At 35.5% G+C, this 19,377-nt stretch overlaps 1 protein-coding gene across 1 annotated transcript; it reads left to right on the top strand.

Annotated features, from left to right (window-relative positions):
* Positions 1-14,775: 14,775 nt before the first annotated feature.
* LOC141388972 (eukaryotic initiation factor 4A-III) lies at positions 14,776-17,993 on the top strand. The gene is made up of 3 exons (XM_073959891.1): positions 14,776-15,146; positions 15,215-15,773; positions 17,169-17,993. The coding sequence occupies exons 1-3, from the start codon at positions 15,011-15,013 to the stop codon at positions 17,674-17,676; spliced, it is 1,203 nt and encodes a 400-aa protein (XP_073815992.1). The 5' UTR covers positions 14,776-15,010; the 3' UTR covers positions 17,677-17,993.
* Positions 17,994-19,377: the final 1,384 nt, after the last annotated feature.

The raw sequence follows: 19,377 nt of genomic DNA, 5'->3' as shown, positions 1-19,377 counted from the left end.
GCTCGTCTCTAACGAGAAATTAATTAAAAAATTAATAAAAAATGACCTTCGCCTAATAGGCAAAATTTTCAAATAAAAATAAAAATCAGCTTGAGCCAGGCTGGGGTTCGAACACACGTCCTTGAAAAACACATGGAAAAAAGTGTTGTCACGGCGTGTTAGTGTTCAGAACCAAACTCATAACTTTCAAAGACTACGCTAAGCGTTTGTCATGAAAGCCATACAAAGATTTGAACAAAAAATTCAACTTTGTAAAAAACAACTTGCATTTGAAAGAGGAAATAAGTTAGAGGATAGCGAAGCCGCCCCACAGTCGATGTGTCTGAGGAGCCTTCCTAAACCAAAGGCGAAACATGCATGTCACACAGTGGTGATTGTGTGGGTTCGTATCGTCGGCTTTCCTTTTTCAAAAAGCATCTTGGTCAGTAAGCTCGTCTCTAACGAGAAATTAATTAAAAAATTAATAAAAAATGACCTTCGCCTAATAGGCAAAATGTTCAAATAAAAATAAAAATCAGATTGAGCCAGGCTGGGGTTCGAACCCACGTCCTTGAAAAACACATGGAAAAAAGTGTTGTCACGGCGTGTTAGTGTTCAGAACCAAACTCATAACTTTCAAAGGCTACGCTAAGCGTTTGTCATGAAAGCCATACAAAGATTTGAACAACAAATTCAACTTTGTAAAAAAACAACTTGCATTTGAAAAAGGAAATAAGTTAGAGGATAGCGAAGCCGCCCCACAGTCGATGTGTCTGAGGAGCCTTCCTAAACCAAAGGCGAAACATGCATGTCACACAGTGGTGATTGTGTGGGTTCGTATCGTCGACTTTCCTTTTTCAAAAAGCATCTTGGCAGTAAGCTCGTCTCTAACGAGAAATTAATTAAAAAATTAATAAAAAATGACCTTCGCCTAATAGGCAAAATTTTCAAATAAAAATTAAAAAACTAATATTTTTTCACATTTGGTTGAATATTTTGAAAAACATGAATGAAAATTCGTTACATTTTCAATTTTTATGTTTCCACATCATTCCACTAAATGCATAAATTCTCGCAGAAAGTAGAATTCTTGCAGAAAAGTTTGGGGTCGCTGGAAATTCATAGAAAAAGTAGAAGCTGTTTCAATATTTTGTTTTAGAAATCAAAGAAGCACATGTTTATTAGGGCTTTATTTTTTTAAATTTTAACAAAATACCTCACATATTAACAAACGTTGTATCGCCTCTACAAGTGCTGATTTACTGCGCGGCTTATCGTTCGAACTTGGAGGAGGTTACATATCATTGATATGAAGAAGTCTTTCTGGGAAATGGTTTTTCCGAATGATATATTTTTTTCTCAAAAAATATATGTCCCTAATGTACATCGAAATAGAAATAAATGTATAAAATGTCATATGAAATTTGACACTAACGTTACAACCCAGTTCAGTCAGCTGTGTATTGCTGCTACCTTTTCTTATTCTACCATGATATTCCGCATGGAATTTTTATTCATGTGGTCTGTTCCTTTACTTTTGAAAATGGTAAAACTGGCAAAAGTAGCAAAAGTTGTAATCTACTTCCATATGAATTGTATGGTGTCTGAAGTAAAGGAACGCTTTTCGAGTAAAAAGTTGTAAAACTTGAAGATTCTTGCACGTAAAGGAACAGGGCTATGATTGCTCATTTATTATAATGCCAAGTTTACACTTGCGCTCCAAAATGCACTGGATTTCACGAAATCCTGAAATACACCCCGATGTTTACACTTATTCTTTTCTTGGTTTCAAACATTACACAATAATCAAGGTAGATGCATATGCACAGCTGACCGAACATGAATTTTTCAAAAAAGTTGTTGTAAACTGATTTATGCATCAAAAATATACGACAATGTAGAACTTTACAACTTTATTTCGAAAATTATCGTAAAAATATCTATATATCGTATTTATTGTCTATAGTACTAACAAATGAAAAAATAAAAAATTATTTCATCGTAATAATAAATTTTGATAGATAAAAGTTGTGTTCCGAACCTGCAAAATCCTGATTTTGACATTTCTGCTGGAGTTTTTGCAACTTCCGTCATTTTTTCGTTCCTGTATTTTTTAAGAAATTTTGAATGGGGACGCAATTTTTGACAATTCGTTATTTTATCTAACATCACAAATAAAAAAGTACCAGTATTTAATTTAATATTTTTTTCACATTGTTTACAAATTTTGATACTAAAAATGTTTGTTGCAGCAATTAACCATCTACCTTGTTTATTGTAATACGTGAAAAGTGTTGCAACTTTTGGTACTTTTTTTTGGGCAAAAACAGGGTTGTATGTCATGTATACTGTGATTTCGATGTTGATTTCGCTGAAATCACGAAATGAGATGATTTCATTTTTGTATGCGAAATCATGATAAATTTTGCTTGATTCAGCGCGAAATCACGAAACGCCTTCGAAATCACGAAACGACGTCGAATGTAAACCAAGCATAAGTTGCCGCATCTCTATGCGGCTGAATGTGTGCTGAAACACGATTTTCGTATGCTTTGACTTTTGACCTAAAGCCGGAAGAACATACAACTTACTTGGCGCTTACACAAGACAGACTGTCTGCAAATACAACTCTAATTTACTAATACATACAAACATTTGTCTAGTTGCCTCGGCACTGTCTGGTAATTTTCGTAGACTGCAAACATGGACATTTTTGAACAAATGAAAACAAAACTATTTCAAATAACAAAAAAGACAACGGGACTGGTATGCAACAAAACTAAAACCAAATATGTAAACGGAAAACAAAAAGAAATTGACGATTTTCATTCAAAATTTACTACTTTCTGCTCGACAAATTTTGTTGTGTAAAAAGTGGAAAATTTGTGAAACTGCTGATTTGACATTTATTTGACAATTAAGGCAAAAGAAAAAAATAAAACAACGCGCACTGTTAAAGCAAATTTATAAGAAATAAAATAATATTAATAATAAAAAATTAAAACAAAAATTTAAAAAATAAAAAAAAACAGATATTTATTTTGTTTTTTGTTATTTTTTTTAAGTCCCGGTCCACACTAGAGTGATTTCTTTGAAAAAATTGCATGAAATTATGCGTCTCTAGATCGACTTTCATAGTAAAGTAAAATCATAAAATTGCTGTAGTGGGGAATTCGATTTAAGAACGCCTAATTTCATGAAATGTTTTAATGAAATTCACGCTAGTGTGGACCGGGACTAAGCAGCCATGTTTGTTTTTTGACATTGCTGCCATATCAGCTATTTTTCCGTTCCTTTACTTTTGTGCAAAACTTATTTCGTGAGATCAATTTTGGCTCTCTCTTTTGCTACTTTTACTATTAAAAAAGTAAAGGAATAAAGCTCAAGCTTGAATTATTTCTGATAAAATTATAAAGTGGCGTAAAACTCCAGTGTCGTGATTTCAATCTGAAATTTCTTTTTGTTATTGTGAATAAATTGTATGAAAACGTAAACAAAAATTTTGACATCTTGAAGAATTTTCGGCCAAAATAGAGTTGTATTTTATGCTAACGCCTTTATTAAAGGCAAGTCGGTGGACACCGCCTTACATGAGGTGGTTGGATATATTGAGAGGAATATGGAGGGTTCGTGCTTCACACTTGCAGCCTTCCTCGATATAGAGGGAGCCTTCAACAATGTGAAGCTGGAATCCATTCATAATTCGCTCACTAACGCAGGAGTTTCCTCTATCCTTGTTAGGTGGGTTGATGAAATGCTGAAGAGCAGAATCATCAACTCCCATCTAGGAGAGAGTTCCGTAAGGAAAAAGGTTTGCAGGGGTACGCCTCAAGGAGGAGTTTTATCACCCCTCCTCTGGCTCCTTGTAATAAACGAAATTCTTGTGAATGGACTTGGTGTGAATCCAACGAAGACCGAGCTCGTACTCTACACGAAGAAGCGCAAAATTCCCGATTTCCCGCTACCAGAGCTGGATGGTGTTGCCCTAAAACTCTCAACGGAAGCCAAATACCTCGGTGTTATCCTGGACCAACGCTTAAATTGGAAAAGGAATACTGAGGAGAGGGTTAAAAGGGGTTTATGGCACTCTATTCCTGTAAGAACTCCATTGGTAAAAGTTGGGGTCTCAAACCAAAGATCATACACTGGTTGTATGATACCGTGGTTCTCCCAATTCTTACCTATGGAGGGCTTGTCTGGTGGCATGCACTCGGGAACAGTGCACTTCTGTCCAAATTATCTAGTGTTCAAAGAGCCGCATCTCTGCTAACCTCTGGTGCCATTAGAAATACACCTCAAGCCGCCCTGAATGTGATACTGGATCTCCAACCTCTGGACATCACTATCAACTTTCAGGCGGCGAGAACGGCTTTCAGGCTTAGAGAGGCAGGTATGTGGCAGTGTTCACGATTTAGACATGCAAAGGTCCTCTTCCCCTTCAATGATTTACTTGAGTCCAGTGGACCCGATCACATCAGTGATTATATACCCACTGCACTCAATTTCAACCAAATTAACGTCATAATCCCAAGCAGAGATGCCTGGTCTAGTGGTAGCCCTCCTCTTGACGGTCTGGCCATCTACACAGACGGTTCAAAGATGGAGGATGGCACAGGTGCCGGGGTCTTCTGCGAAAACCCACAAATTAAGCAATCCTTCAAACTCAACGATAATAATCTCAGGCAGAAATTTTTGCAATTAGGAAAGCAGCGGAGATGATCAAAGAACTTGAGAGTGTCCTGAAAGGACCGGTGACTATTTTTGTCGATAGTCAAGCGGCCCTTAAGGCTCTCAAGTTATGGACCATAAACTCAAAAGCTATCCTCGATTGCAAAAACGCTCTGCTTGAAGTACGCGACTTCGTTGATCTTAGCTGGGTTCCAGGACACAGTGATATAAAGGGAAACGAAGTGGCGGATGAACTAGCACGGGGTGGCTCTCAGTCGACTGACTTACCAGTCGAGTCATCTATCAGACCACCAAAGTGCTACTACATCCGGAAACATCGAGGTTACTTCCTTGAGAAGGCGGGGCAAAGATGGCAAATGGAAACTGGCTGTAAGGTATCCAAGGCAATCTGGCCCAGCTATTCTCAGCATAGAACAAACTCTCTTTTCTCACTAAATAAGTTAGGGATAAAGATCACTGTAGGTCTCATTACCGGACACAACATGGTCAGGTCCCTAACTTCTAGATGGGACAACAGTAGTGTAGACTACTGTAGGCTATGTCAAGATCCAGAAGAAACAGAGACGGTCGAACATCTACTATGTAGGTGCCCCTCGTTACTCACGAGGAGACATCGATTCTTCGGTAGATATGAGATAAATACTCTGACTTTCTTCTCCGACATCTACTTGTACCAATTTGCCAAAAATCTCACATGGCTGGCAAACAAAACTAATTAATCATTGTTTTTCTTTCTCCTTCACACATGGGGATAGAAATCGGCTCAACACTGAACAACACCCTCAGCGGCAACACACCCACATCACATCCACTACATCATCATCTTTGTCACAAATCACAGCAGCCGCGCATCCATATACATTACTCATCGCACCAATCACACCAAACCACTTTACATCAACAAACCGGAAATAGACCAACCAAATCATATTACTTCAGAACAAACCAGTCACCACTTTCAACACCCATCTTATAAATCAGCATCCATCATCATCATATCCAACCCATCAAAACCACTCTACAATTATAAACTTACATCCACCATCACAACCTATAAACTCACACCCATCTTCACAGCATCACCTACATACTCAACTTCACAACAAATCCGCAATAGTACAGCATCTATCATCATCACATATAGCCCAACCACAACACACAGTTTCTTTAAGGATGATCACAATGGACCTCAAGGTCTCCGAGTGAAGTAGCTGCCAACAACGGTAGCTGCGCGTCCTAAAACCAAACCAAACCAAGTTGTAAAATGTTGATATCTCTTTAAACAAAAATGGAGCTGAATGACGCTCTCTTTAAAAACTTTTTACTAGAAAAATTTGAGCGTGTAATATATGGTCTGTTCCTTTACTTTTGAAAATGGTAAAACCGGCAAAAGTAGCAAAAGTTATGAACTGCTCTCATATGAATTGTATGCTGTCAGAAGTAAAGGAACGCTTTTCGAGTAAAAAGTTGTAAAACTTAAAGATTCTTGCACGTAAAGGAAGAGAGCTATAGTAACATGGTTGCCGGCGTCTGATTGGCGGGTACGTTGACTTTGCACGTAAAGGAAGAGAGCTATAGTAACATGGTTGCCGGCGTCTGATAGGCGGGTACGTTGACTTTGACATTTGTTCCAGCTTTTTTGACGTTTTTTCCATTTTTGCGTTCCCGAACTATTCGAAAAAACTTTCGTTTGAAAACAATCTCTTTCTCTCTTTTACGAGTTTTACTATTAAAAAGTACTGGAACAAAGCTCATATGGGAGCAGTTTACAATTTTTACTACTTTTGCCGGTTTTACCATTTTCAAAAGTAAAGGAACAGACCATATAATGAAATGTATTATTTAAATTAATTTGTCATATATCGTATGAAAATGACCACTTATATCCACTAGATTTGCTAAACCAAGCATAGTCTAATAGGCCGTTTATATATAACAAGGTTAACCCAGTGGGTCTGGGTTTCAAATGTCATTTCCATTGTATATACTTCAAACAAATCCTCATAAAGAAGGTTAACCCTGCAAAAAACTATAATATAAACGCCGTATAAACGAGGTATTATAGTGCCTTTACATACACTCCGGTTCATCTGAATAGAACCAACGAATTTTGCGTACAAATACCGTTATATCTAACGATAGGAGAGGAATTGAACATAATATTTTTGTGGACATGTAGAGTATATTGTAGCCTATATTTTCAATACCTAACATGTTTCACATATGCGTTATAACGGTACTTTTTACTCACTTTATGAATAAATGTCAAAATATTGGCATGTTTTAATGGTTCACCAGGATAGAACCACCATAAGAATTTGCACAAATCCTTTGTCAGATGTGGAAAACTTTTACAAAAAACTACTTATAATAAAAATTAAAAACCGTGAGTGTTGATTATAAATAAATATTGGGAAAAAATGTTGTGTTAAGGTCTTGGAATATGATGAAAATCGAAGCTTAGAGCTCAAAAAGGATTCTTATGAAGAAATCGATAGAAACAATTTGAAAAGTCAAAATTGTATATTGAATTGGGTTCAAAATGTTCAAGTCTACAACAAAAGTACAAAAAAGTCACATTTGATAGCTTTATAAGCCCGAAACAAAAGAAATATGGTAAAGATAATTCAAATTTCTGACTTTTCAATTCAATGATTGATATTTTTTCTGAGGAAAATGATTGAAAATGGATGGATTCCACGCAGTTTCGTAGGCTGTGGACATCTACAGATCCAAAAAATAAAGAAAATCCAATCGCTGAAAGCTTCATGTCACCATCAAGGCCTTGAAATTTCAAACGATCCCAAAACGTTTTATGTGCATAAACAACTTAGTGATAGGCACATCCAGAGGTTGATTTTATCGGAAGAAAAGTACTTAATTTTGATGGTTTTGAAGTTTACTCATGGTTTCTGTACCGAAAAAATATTTCTGATCCATTATAACACAAGAAAGAGCACCTTTGTTCCTGTGCATTTTACGCTACGCAATATCTTCTAAATCAAAGCCCTTGGTGTTGACATAAAGGGTTCAGCGGTGGGAGTTTTGATATTTTTCGGAGCTGTAGATGTCTACAGCCAACGAAACTGCGTGGAACCTCTCGATTTTCATTCATTTTTCTCAGAAAAAATATCAATCATTGAATTGAAAAGTCAGAAATTTGAATTATCTTTACCATATTTCTTTTGTTTCGGGCTTATAAAGCTATCAAATGTGACTTTTTTGTACTTTTGTTGTAGACTTGAACATTTTGAACCCAATACAATATACAATTTTGACTTTTCAAATTGTTTCTATCGATTTCTTCATAAGAATCCTTTTTGAGCTCTAAGCTTCGATTTTCATCATATTCCAAGACCCTAACACAAAATTTTTTCCAAATATTTATTGATAATCAACACTCACGGTCTTTATTTTTAATTATAAGTAGTTTTTTGTAAAAGTTTTCCACATCTGACAAAGGATTTGTGCAAATTTTTATGGTGGTTCTATCCTGGTGAACCATTAAAACATGCCAATATTTTGACATTTTTTCATAAAGTGAGTAAAAAGTACCGTTATAACTCATATGTGAAACAGGATATGTATTGAAAATATCGGCTACTATATACTCTACATGTCCACAGAAATATAATTTCCAATTCCTCTCCTATCGTTAGATATAACGGTATTTGTAGACAAAATTGGTTGGTTCTATTCAGATGAACCGGAGTGTATAATACCCCGGTTATGCTTAGTTTACATTCGTCGTCGTTTCGTGATTTCGAAGGCGTTTCGTGATTTCGCGCGAAATCAAGCAAAAATTATCATGATTTCGCATACAAAAATGAAATCATCTCATTTCGTGATTTCAGCGAAATCACAGTACACATGATATACAACCCTGTTTTTGCCTAAAAAAGTACCAAAAGTTGCAACACTTTTCACGTATTACAATAAACAAGGTAGATGGTCAATTGCTGCAACAAAAAATTTTAGTATCAAAATTTGTAAACAATGTGAAAAAATATTAAATTACTTTGTTACAATGCTATTTTTATTTGTGTTCCTGTACTTTTTTAATGGTAATGTTAGAAAAAAGAGCGAATTGTCAAAAATTGCTTCTCCATACAAATTTCTAAAAAATACGGGAACGGAAAAATGACGGAAATTGCAAAAACTCCAGCATAAATGTCAAAATCAACGTGTCAGCTATCATATTTGATGCCAATGAACATGCTTGTAGTATTATGCAGGTTCTGAGCACAACTTTTATCTATCAAAATTTATTGTTATGATGTCTCAACGATATAATAATATTTTTATTTTTTTATTTGTTAGCACTATACACAATTAATACGATATATAAATAATTTTACAATAATTTTCCAAAAAAAGTTGTAAAGTTCTATATTGTCGTGTATTTTTAATGATTAATTAATTTTACAACAACTTGTTTTGAAAATTCATGTTATATCAGCTGCGCATATGCATCTACCTTGATCATTGTGATATGCTTGAAATCAACAAAAAAATGAGTGTAAACACCGAGGTGTATTTTAGGATTTCGTGAAATCCACTGGATTTTGGAGCGCAAGTGTAAACTTGGCATTACACTTAACCGGATTAACTCAGTGGCTTTGGATTTCAAATGTCAATTCCATAGCGCAAACGTCAAATAAATCCTCTCGAAGTGGGTTAACCCGGCAAAAAACTCTAGTGTAACCATACTATAAGAGGATTTAATAAACCCACTGGGTTTCAAATGCCGATTTAATTGGGTATATGTCAAATGAATCCTCCTAAGTCGATGGTCAGACTAGCAAGTTTCTTGAAACCAATTTCGTTAAAGTTTGTATTCAAGTTTCGTTAGTGTTCACACACGTTAACATGAAATTTAAGATTTTTGCGTGTCCTCTTTATTTTACCACTCGCGTTTGTTGTGTTTCTCATACTAATAAAACCAAAAAAACAACACAAAATAATTAACATTAATTATTAAATTAATATTAATAGTTACACTTTCACTATTTCATTAATTAAATGTTTTTTATTAAATATTTTGTTGTTAAGTCCCGGGCCACACTAAGAGTAATTTCACTGAAATTTTGACATGAAAGTAAAAGAAAATGTAAAATAAAACGGTATGTTTGTTTCATACGAATATTGCAACAAAGCAAAATTGCAGAACACATGAAACCGTGTACACTGGTTTCTTGAAATTATGTGTTTTTCTCAAAAAAGGCAAAGTTTCATGTCAAAATTTCATTGAAATTACTCTAGTGTGGCCCGAGACTAACGTTTGCTTGAGAAAATAAGAATGAGAGAAAATGGAAAAAAGACCTTGCAATGAATAACAAGAAGAGGCAACACAACAAACACAGAAAACCATGTACATGGGTTTCACTACTTCATACCCCTCGCCTAGTCCCGGTCCACACTAGCGTGAATTTCATTAGAAAAGTTCATGATATTAGGCGTTCTTAAATCGAATTCCCCACTACAGCAATTTTATTATTTTACTCTACTATGGAAGTCGATCTAGAGACGCATAATTTCATGCAAATATTTCAATGAAATCACTCTAGTGTGGACCGGAACCTATAAACTTGACGTCGCCATGTTGAAATCGTGCTAGTCTGACCATCGACTAAATAAGATTATCCCGGCCATGGTACAATAATTCTTAGGTAGGCTACAGCTAACAGCTGATTACAATTTTTTATGTTATGGCTTAATCTGTCAAAACCGTGTTGACATGCAGAGTTGATATTTATTATTGATCAAAAAATTCAACTCTGTTTTGTTTTCATTTCAACATTTCGTTCTTCTTCTTCTTTGTATACTCATCCGTTATCATTCATCAAAACAATTTTGACGTTTTAAGCCATAGCGACAGGGTTGTATTTTTTGGCGATTCTCATACCTGGCCTACCTATGAATTATTGTACCATGATCCCGGCAATGGCTATAATATAAGCTTTGTTCCTTTACTTTTTTAATGGTAAGAGTGGTAAGTCGATGGTCAGACTAGCAAGGTTTCTTGAAACGAATTTCGTTAAAATTTCTTTTCAAGTTTCGTTAGTGTCCACACACGTTAATGTGAAATTTCAGATTTTTTTCGTGTCCTCTTTATTTTACCATTCGCGTTTGTTGTGTCTCTCATACCAATAAAAACAAAACAAACATAAACTAAAAACAGCACAAAATCATGGTATAAGTAAAGAGGTAGATTTAAACGAAAAAAATCTATAGAACCCTTGTTTTTCTTGAATTCCTAAAACTTCAAAATAAAAGCAACAAGTGGGTTTGTTTACAATGTATTTTTTGAGTATTTTATAAAAAACGCGAAAAATGAATGAAGAGTTAAGTTTTCTCCACATTATCGAGTTGTGAATATGATAAACTGATTGTTTCAATGCAAATCTCACCAATTTCTTCCATACAAATGGTCTAAAAACAATTTTAAAAATCATTGAATTCGATAGTTTTTAAAATTGTTTGGCATATTATTCAAACACCACACACACATACACAGTTTGTTTATATTAGTTGTGTCTTTTTACTTTTTCAGTAATAATTATTCAGTAACTTCTTTTCAGAGAGTAAGAGAGATTTTACTCTTTGATACGAAAATAGAGAAAAAAGTAAAAAGACAGCATTTAGTAAACTTTAGCAAGATAACAGTTGATAACCAAAACAAAAACATTGGTGCCAATGCATGAAAGAAAAACTAACTCCAAAGCAATGAAAAAGTTCTTCAGTTTTAAGCAAAATAAATAAAAAATAATTAATATATTAATAAAATAATCAATAAATATAGCCGAATCTTAATATTTATAGTATTTTTCCACAAAAATAAGGTAAACATTGAGCAGCTGACCATTAGCAGATGATTAAAAAACAGCTGATCGAACTTGCTAAATGTTGCTGGGAAAAATTCTTTCAGCAACTTTTAGCAATTTCTCAGCAAGCAACTTTCAAAATTGTTCTCTCACTTCGCTCTCTTTTACTGAACTTTTGTGTAAAAAGACAGCATTTAGTAAAATTTCGTAATAATTATTACAAATTATTACGTAAAAAGACACACCTATTGTTTTGAAGTTTTAGGCATACTCGAATGAAAAAATTTAGATTGACATAAAGCTTTGGCTAACCTTTCTTATTAAACCATGGCACAAAATAATTAACATTTATAATTAAATTAATATTAATACATAGTTAAATTTTCACTATTTTATTACTTTAATGTTTTTATTAAATCTTTTTATGCTTGTTTTGTTCTTAACGTTTGCTTGAGAAAATAAAAATGGAAGAAAAAATCTTGCAACGAACAACAAGAAGAGGCAACACAACAAACACAGAAAACCATGTACATGGGTTTCACTACTTCATACCCCTCGCCTATAAACTTGACGTCGCCATGTTGAAATTGTGTTAGTCTGACCATAGACTAAAAGAGAAAAATGTCAAAATTGCTCAAAATCATGGTATAATAGCACGGTTACACTACAGCTTTTTGCCTGGTTAACCCACTTCATGAGGATTTATTGCTTAATCTGGTCAAATATGACCAGATTTGCCATACAAAAATTAAATCCCCTCACGACTGGGTTTATTTTAAATCCGGCACAAATCCACCAAAAATACAGTGTTGTATCCGGTATTTGTGCAAAAAAATCCAACTCTACTCAAAAAGTACCAAAAGTTGCATCTGTTTTTGCAACAGAGTTTGTCGTGTTTTACACGTTTACGATTGGTCGCATGAGATTTTATGGAGTTAGTAAATCCCAAAGTTATTTGAAAATCATAAAATTATTTTTTTTTTTCATAAGGCACTTTTTTAACAAAAAATACGCTTGATGCCATGATACAAAACTGTATCCCTGTGTGTAAAATATACTAATATGCATGGTATAAGTAAAGAGGTAGATTTAAATGAAAAAAAAAATCTATAGAACCCTTGTTTTCCTGAATTCATAAAACTTCAAAATTAGTAAACAAAAAGGCAACAAGTGGGTTTGTTTACAAAATACCAATTTTGAGCATTTTATAAAAAACGCCAAAATGAATGAAGGGCCACGGTTTCTCCACATAATCGAGTTGTGGATATGATAAAATGTTTGTTTCAATAATAAGCTGAAGGATTTCTTCCATACAAATGTTCTAAAACCAATTTTGAAAATCATTGAATTCGATTGTTTTTAAAATTGTTGGCATATTATTCAAACATCACACACACATACAAAGATTGTGTATATTGTTTTGACGTTTTAGGAACAGTCGAAAGAAAAAAATTTAAATTGACAGGAAGCTTTACCTAACCTTTATTATTAAACCATGCTAATATGAGCAAAAGGGGACGATATCTCATACGAGAAATTGTAAAAGTGTAACACACGACTTTTTTAGTTATTTTGTATGTATACGTAAACAATCATCAGCTGACAGTTTATATCCTCGAAAAGTGTAACCAGCAAAGATTAACCCACTGGATCTATTAATGCCCGTAATTTCTACGCTTAGTTATCTATGAGTTCATAGATATCCCCCGTGTAAGCAAAATTTCATAACTTCGATCCATAGGTAACGTTAGCGGGTCGAAAACGGCCGTGTTACTTACACCAAGGATTTTGCCTGGTTGATCGTTGCCAATGTGTTAAAAATTGTAAAACACTTATATGTGGCAATGTTTTTACGAAATCATGAATGAAAATCACCAATGTTACCACATGTTTTCAAAATTTACACGCCTCGGTAAATGGCACGTAGAAATTACCAATCGCGTAGGTAAAGATAACTAATATGTAGCTACCTACCCAGTTACCTAGGGCTAGAAATTACGGGCATAAACCCAGTGGGTTAACCTTCAATAGTGTAACCAGGGTATAAGTAAAGAGGTAGATTTAAATGAAAAAAATCAATAGAACCCTTGTTTTTCCTGAATTCCTAAAACTTCAAAATTAAGCAACAAGTGGGTTTGTTCATAACACCAATTTTGAGCATTTTATAAAAATCGCGAAAAATGAATGAAGGACCAATGTTTCTCCGCATAATCAAGTTGTGGATATGATAAAATGTTTGTTTCAATGATAACCTGACGAATTATTTCCATACAAGTGTTCCAAAAATAATTTTAAAAATCATTGAATTCGATTCTTTTTAAAACTGTTTGACATATTATTCAAACACCACACACACATACACAGTTTGTGTATATTGTTTTGAAGTTTTAGGAATGCTCGAATGAAAAATTTAAATTGACATAAAGCTTTGGCTAACCTTTCTTAAGTCCTGCGTACATAAGCTGCCTTGCCTGCTTACCTTGCTTACTTCTGATAAAAGAATAAAAAAGAAAAGTGCAACCCAGTTCGAAATTTCCTCGGCCTTCTTTATTCTTTTATTTTTATTATGTCAAAAATGAAGCAGAAAAGCAAAGCAATCAGGCAGAGCAGCTTATGTACGCAGGCCTTTATTAAACCATGCTCAAAATTGCTCTCTCATGAACATTTTTACCAGAAAAGTAAAGGAACGGAAAAATGGTAGAACAGGCAGCAATGTCAAAAAGAAATATAAAAAAATCAATTTTCGTCTTTTATTTCACAGTTTTTAATTTAGTTTTGTTAGCGTTCGACTTTTTCGTCTGTTTTTCGTCCATTTTCTTTTTCATTGTGAAATAATCGTCAAACAAAAGTCGAAAAATCAGTTCTGCCATTTTTTACCTGCAGAAATTTTGCTGGTAGCCTGTGGTAGAAGATAAAGCCATTTTCGCTCTCTCTCCACTCTCACTCTCTTAAAAATTGCTTCCAGTTTTGCCACTTTTCGGAGTTAAGGAACGCTTTGCAGGTTAAATATGGTAACAAATGGTAAAAATGGTAACCTCAGGTAAGTAAAGGAACACAGCTATAAACAGGCTATCAATGTCCAACAGTGTAATAACGGCCTGCATGTTTATTATGTTTTCTGTTCAATCGCGCCTTTATTGGCCAGGGATAACTAGAAATTGATAATAATCTAATAGTTCTACTTTGAAATAGGGATAAATTGGGGAACGTTTCCGCCGCCTTTGTCTTCTAATTTTTTCAGTTTCAGTTTAATATTTTGCATCGCGTTCCCTGAGAACTCTGTACTCTTAACTCAATACAACTCTCATTCGTACGTTTGACAATGCGTTGCCAAATTTTCTTACTTTCTATTTACATGGCAACTCTGGTAACCGCATTGTATTAATTTTTTTCTAAAATACAACTTTCTTTCGTGGCTTCATATTGTTTTTGTTCTTGAAACGAAAAAATTAACTTAAAATAAGAAAAGAAACGAGGAATCGATCAGTTTTGCTATAAGTAACAACAAAACTGCAAATATGTCACGTAAAGGAGCACCCACAGCGGAGGATTTATCAAATGTGGAATTTGAGACCAGTGAAGATGTGGAGGTCATACCCAGTTTCAATGCTATGAACCTCAAAGAGGAATTACTCAGAGGCATTTATGCTTATGGTATGAAACATGTGTGGTGTCATCGCATCATTTAAACAATTAATAATTACTGTATTTTTTTTTTGTAGGTTTTGAAAAACCCTCTGCTATCCAACAACGTAGTATTAAACCAATTGTCAAGGGGCGTGATGTTATTGCACAGGCTCAATCTGGTACCGGTAAAACGGCAACATTTTCCATATCCATATTACAGAGTCTCGACACATCACTGCGCGAAACGCAGGTTCTATGTCTGTCGCCTACTCGTGAATTGGCCGTACAAATTCAAAAAGTTATTCTCGCTTTGGGTGATTTAATGAATGTCCAGTGTCATGTTTGTATTGGTGGTACAAATTTGGGAGAAGATATACGTAAGCTGGATTATGGTCAACACATTGTTAGTGGTACTCCAGGTCGTGTATTCGATATGATCAAGAGGAGAGTTTTACGTACTCGTGCTATTAAAATGTTGGTCTTGGACGAAGCTGATGAAATGTTGAATAAAGGCTTCAAAGAACAAATCTATGATGTTTATCGTTATCTGCCACCAGCAACGCAAGTGGTCTTAATATCTGCCACTCTGCCACATGAAATTCTAGAGATGACATCGAAATTTATGACAGATCCCATAAGAATATTGGTCAAACGGTAAGTGACAAAAAATACTTTACATTCATTGATTATTGGAATTCAGAGGTTAGGGGATATAAAAATACGGACATAGGCATATCTCGGATGTAGCCCTTACATCTTGGTTCATTGTGCCAAATTGGCTTTTCTTATCCTGATAGCGCTGTTCTACTAGTCAAATGAAGGGGTGGCTTGACCTAGTTAATGGTTGTAACACTGTGTGATTGAATGGATGAATCAAACTAACATCGCACTACATGGAGTCGATTTTGCTTTTAATTTGCTCTCTGTGGACATCGGAATGAGGGAGAGTTTTTTCTGATCTGGTTTTCTCTTGAGCAATTGAGGGTACCTCCTTTCGAATTTGCTCATCATCATGTGACTAATGCTTATAAAATCTAACCTTCTCCTGTGATGGACGAGGGTCCTTGCCGACGAACTTCCCAAGATAAGACTTTCGTTCCTAGCCGTCATATTTACGACACTAGTTGAGGCATTGAGAATATGCAATCCCACGGCAGCGGATTCTTTTTCTTTCTTACCGAAACAATAGTGTTTCGGCCAGCGGCTGCCAAACCAGCTTAAAACTAACCTATGATTCTACGTTGGTTTCTATGCTGCTACAACAACAACATGGGAAGATTCTCAAATAATTTGTCGGTCGATTTTTTTTCTTCCACTGCATCCTAAACAGGAAGTCTTTCTTCAGCGCCCGATGGGGCGCGGATCTTAACGACGATTGCAGTCGCTGGGACTACTAACAATTTGATTTCGTCATCAGTTAAATTGTTCTTGACCTCAGCAGGACCACCTCCCCGACTAAGACTCAGGGCCACCGTGTGTTCTAAGAGGGCTAACAACCTTCTGCTTTGTTCCGCCGGACTATCTTTTACCAAAATCCCGACTGGATATCCTCGTCTCTCGGTGGGTACCCCATGTTTTGTTCTGTAGCAGAACTAAAATCGCTCTGTCCACCTTTGTCAGTAACCGTACCGTTTTGCAATTTTCCTGAGTTCAACAACAATGAGGTTGAGGACTTTTTTTGAGCTATCACAGAGTTTTCTTGTTAGCACTACTCTTGGACTGGCTATTTATCTATAAGTCTGGATTATGTATAACTTTATATTTAAGGGACACTCATCCCTAGTTTTTGTAACTAATTTTTGTTCGTTCGTCTATATTCGTAATAATTTAGGCCTCCATAGCTCAGCCCCCAGAAGACATACATATCTAATTTTTCGTATATCCGTTCCATATATCTACATTTGCGCTAAAGCAAGTAAATCGATCTACAAAAATTAACAATTCGTGCGAAAAGAATAAAATTCCTTATAAAGACAAGGAAGGGGTCAGGAATGTTATTTTAAAATAATTAACTTTCTTAACTAATTGTCTTTTCTTTTTATTTTCCAGTGATGAATTGACATTGGAAGGAATTAAACAATTCTTCGTTGCTGTCGAACGTGAAGAATGGAAATTCGATACACTGTGCGATTTATATGATACCCTCACAATTACCCAAGCTGTCATTTTCTGCAATACAAAACGTAAGGTCGATTGGTTGACAGAAAAAATGCGTGAAGCCAATTTCACAGTGAGCTCTATGCACGGTGATATGCCGCAAAAGGAACGTGATGAAATTATGAAAGAATTCCGTGCCGGTCAATCGCGTGTCCTTATTACCACCGATGTATGGGCTCGTGGCATTGACGTGCAACAAGTTTCATTGGTCATCAATTACGATTTGCCCAATAATCGTGAATTGTATATTCATCGTATTGGTCGTTCGGGTCGTTTTGGACGCAAGGGTGTTGCTATCAATTTCGTTAAATCAGATGATATTCGTATTTTGCGTGATATTGAACAGTACTATTCAACACAAATCGATGAAATGCCAATGAATGTTGCAGATTTGATTTAAGTTGAGAGATCGACATACACACAAAATCCTTCATTTTTAGTTAAAGAATATTTTTTATTTTTTTAAATAAATTTTCCATTGCAACAAAATGGAAGCTTTTTCATGAATAAGAATTTGGTTGAATTTTATAACGAACAAAATTAAGCATTTTGCTAAAAATATGAAAAAATGAATTATATATTACAAGAAATGCTTAATTGAATTAATCGTCAAAAAATAACACCCAATACATAATTTCTATTATATGTAACAAAACAATTTATTATAACTTTAGTAATAAACTAAATAAAACAATACAATAATTTAACAAAAGAAAATTCTTCTGTTTTTGTTTCGATTAGCTATAGCAAACCATGTAGGCACCCGATGTCACTTTTTCTACAAGTATCATTCCCATTTAGTTCAGTTTAGGAGCGACGGTTCGTGGCCTAGAGACTTTGGGTGAACTGCCAGGCGTGCCCTTTCCAGGTTGCGCGGATCATGACGTTGACCTGCCTTCAGCAAGCCATAGTAAATCCCGCACTAGAGAGGATAAACAGCTGATAGATAGTTAAGCTAGTATTCCAAAACTTCAATGGGCAGCCTTACAAGTCGCCGCTCAACGTGGTGTCACCTTTAACACCCGTTAAATGGAGTGAGCTAATCAGGGCAATCATGAATAAAAATTCCGTGCGGAATTTGTTCTCTTTCCCTATTTTCAAATTTTTTATTTCCATATTTATGTCCAAAATGGGGAAATTTGTGTCTATTCGGCAATTATTTTCCATAATTAAGCGATTATAGTTGTTTTCAACGGTTCAAAATATTGATTTAAATTTTTAAAATTATTTTCCGTGCGGAAAATTCCGAGGGAAATATTCATGATTGCCCCGTATATGTGCCGCATGTTCACTACAACATACTATAAAAAACAAAGAAAACAAAACCTTCTAAAGTTGACGACCCCTGCAAAAGTTTTAAGGACCATTATCTGCTTATCTCCACCTGGAATGTTCGGTCTCTTTACAGAGAAGGTGGAGTGTACCCATTGGCAGATGTACTTGAAAAGTACAAAGCCGAAATTACGACAACAACTAAAGTAGCTGACATGACATAAAACATGAGTTTGGTTTCGGATTTGTAGCTTGTCGGAGGTTGAAGTATCTGGTCTCTGGTCCCCCGCCAGGGATAACAATCTTGGCGCGATGCGGGGGCTTAAGGTCACAGTTTCCACACTCAACACCCTGGAAGTGTTTAGTTGGGGAACTGTGACCGACCAAAGGTTATCCAAGTAGCGGTCTCCTACTTATTAGAGACCCCCTAACGCCGGGGTGTCAGGCGAAACCGTGCCCTTCGGTGTATTAAGGTTTGCAGTTAGGGTACCAACTGTATTAGAACGGAGCCTCGTTGATACCTGGGCATCTCAACGCAGTAATGGCTTAGTTGTCATTCCTTGCCATGGTACAGGAGGGCTATGCCATGGTGGACCTCACTTCCCCCACTAAATCTATGACGTATGGAGAACAAAAATTTAAACAAAAAAAATAACCAAAACTAATTCGATTGATGACAACAATGCAATGACTAAGGACAACTCTTCAGATTCAAAATCTAGTACCAAGTATGGGGCAACCCAGCCAACGGTTGACGGGACGGTAGTGTCGGGAGGGGACGGACCTAAGGTACCCACTCTGGGAGCTGTCACTGACAGTTTGGCTGAAC

The sequence above is a fragment of the Musca autumnalis genome, unplaced genomic scaffold (assembly GCF_047663935.1).
Source record: "Musca autumnalis isolate F117 unplaced genomic scaffold, ASM4766393v1 scaffold_1, whole genome shotgun sequence".
Classification (NCBI taxonomy): Eukaryota; Metazoa; Arthropoda; class Insecta; order Diptera; family Muscidae; genus Musca; species Musca autumnalis.
This window is presented reverse-complemented; position numbering and strand designations above follow the sequence as displayed.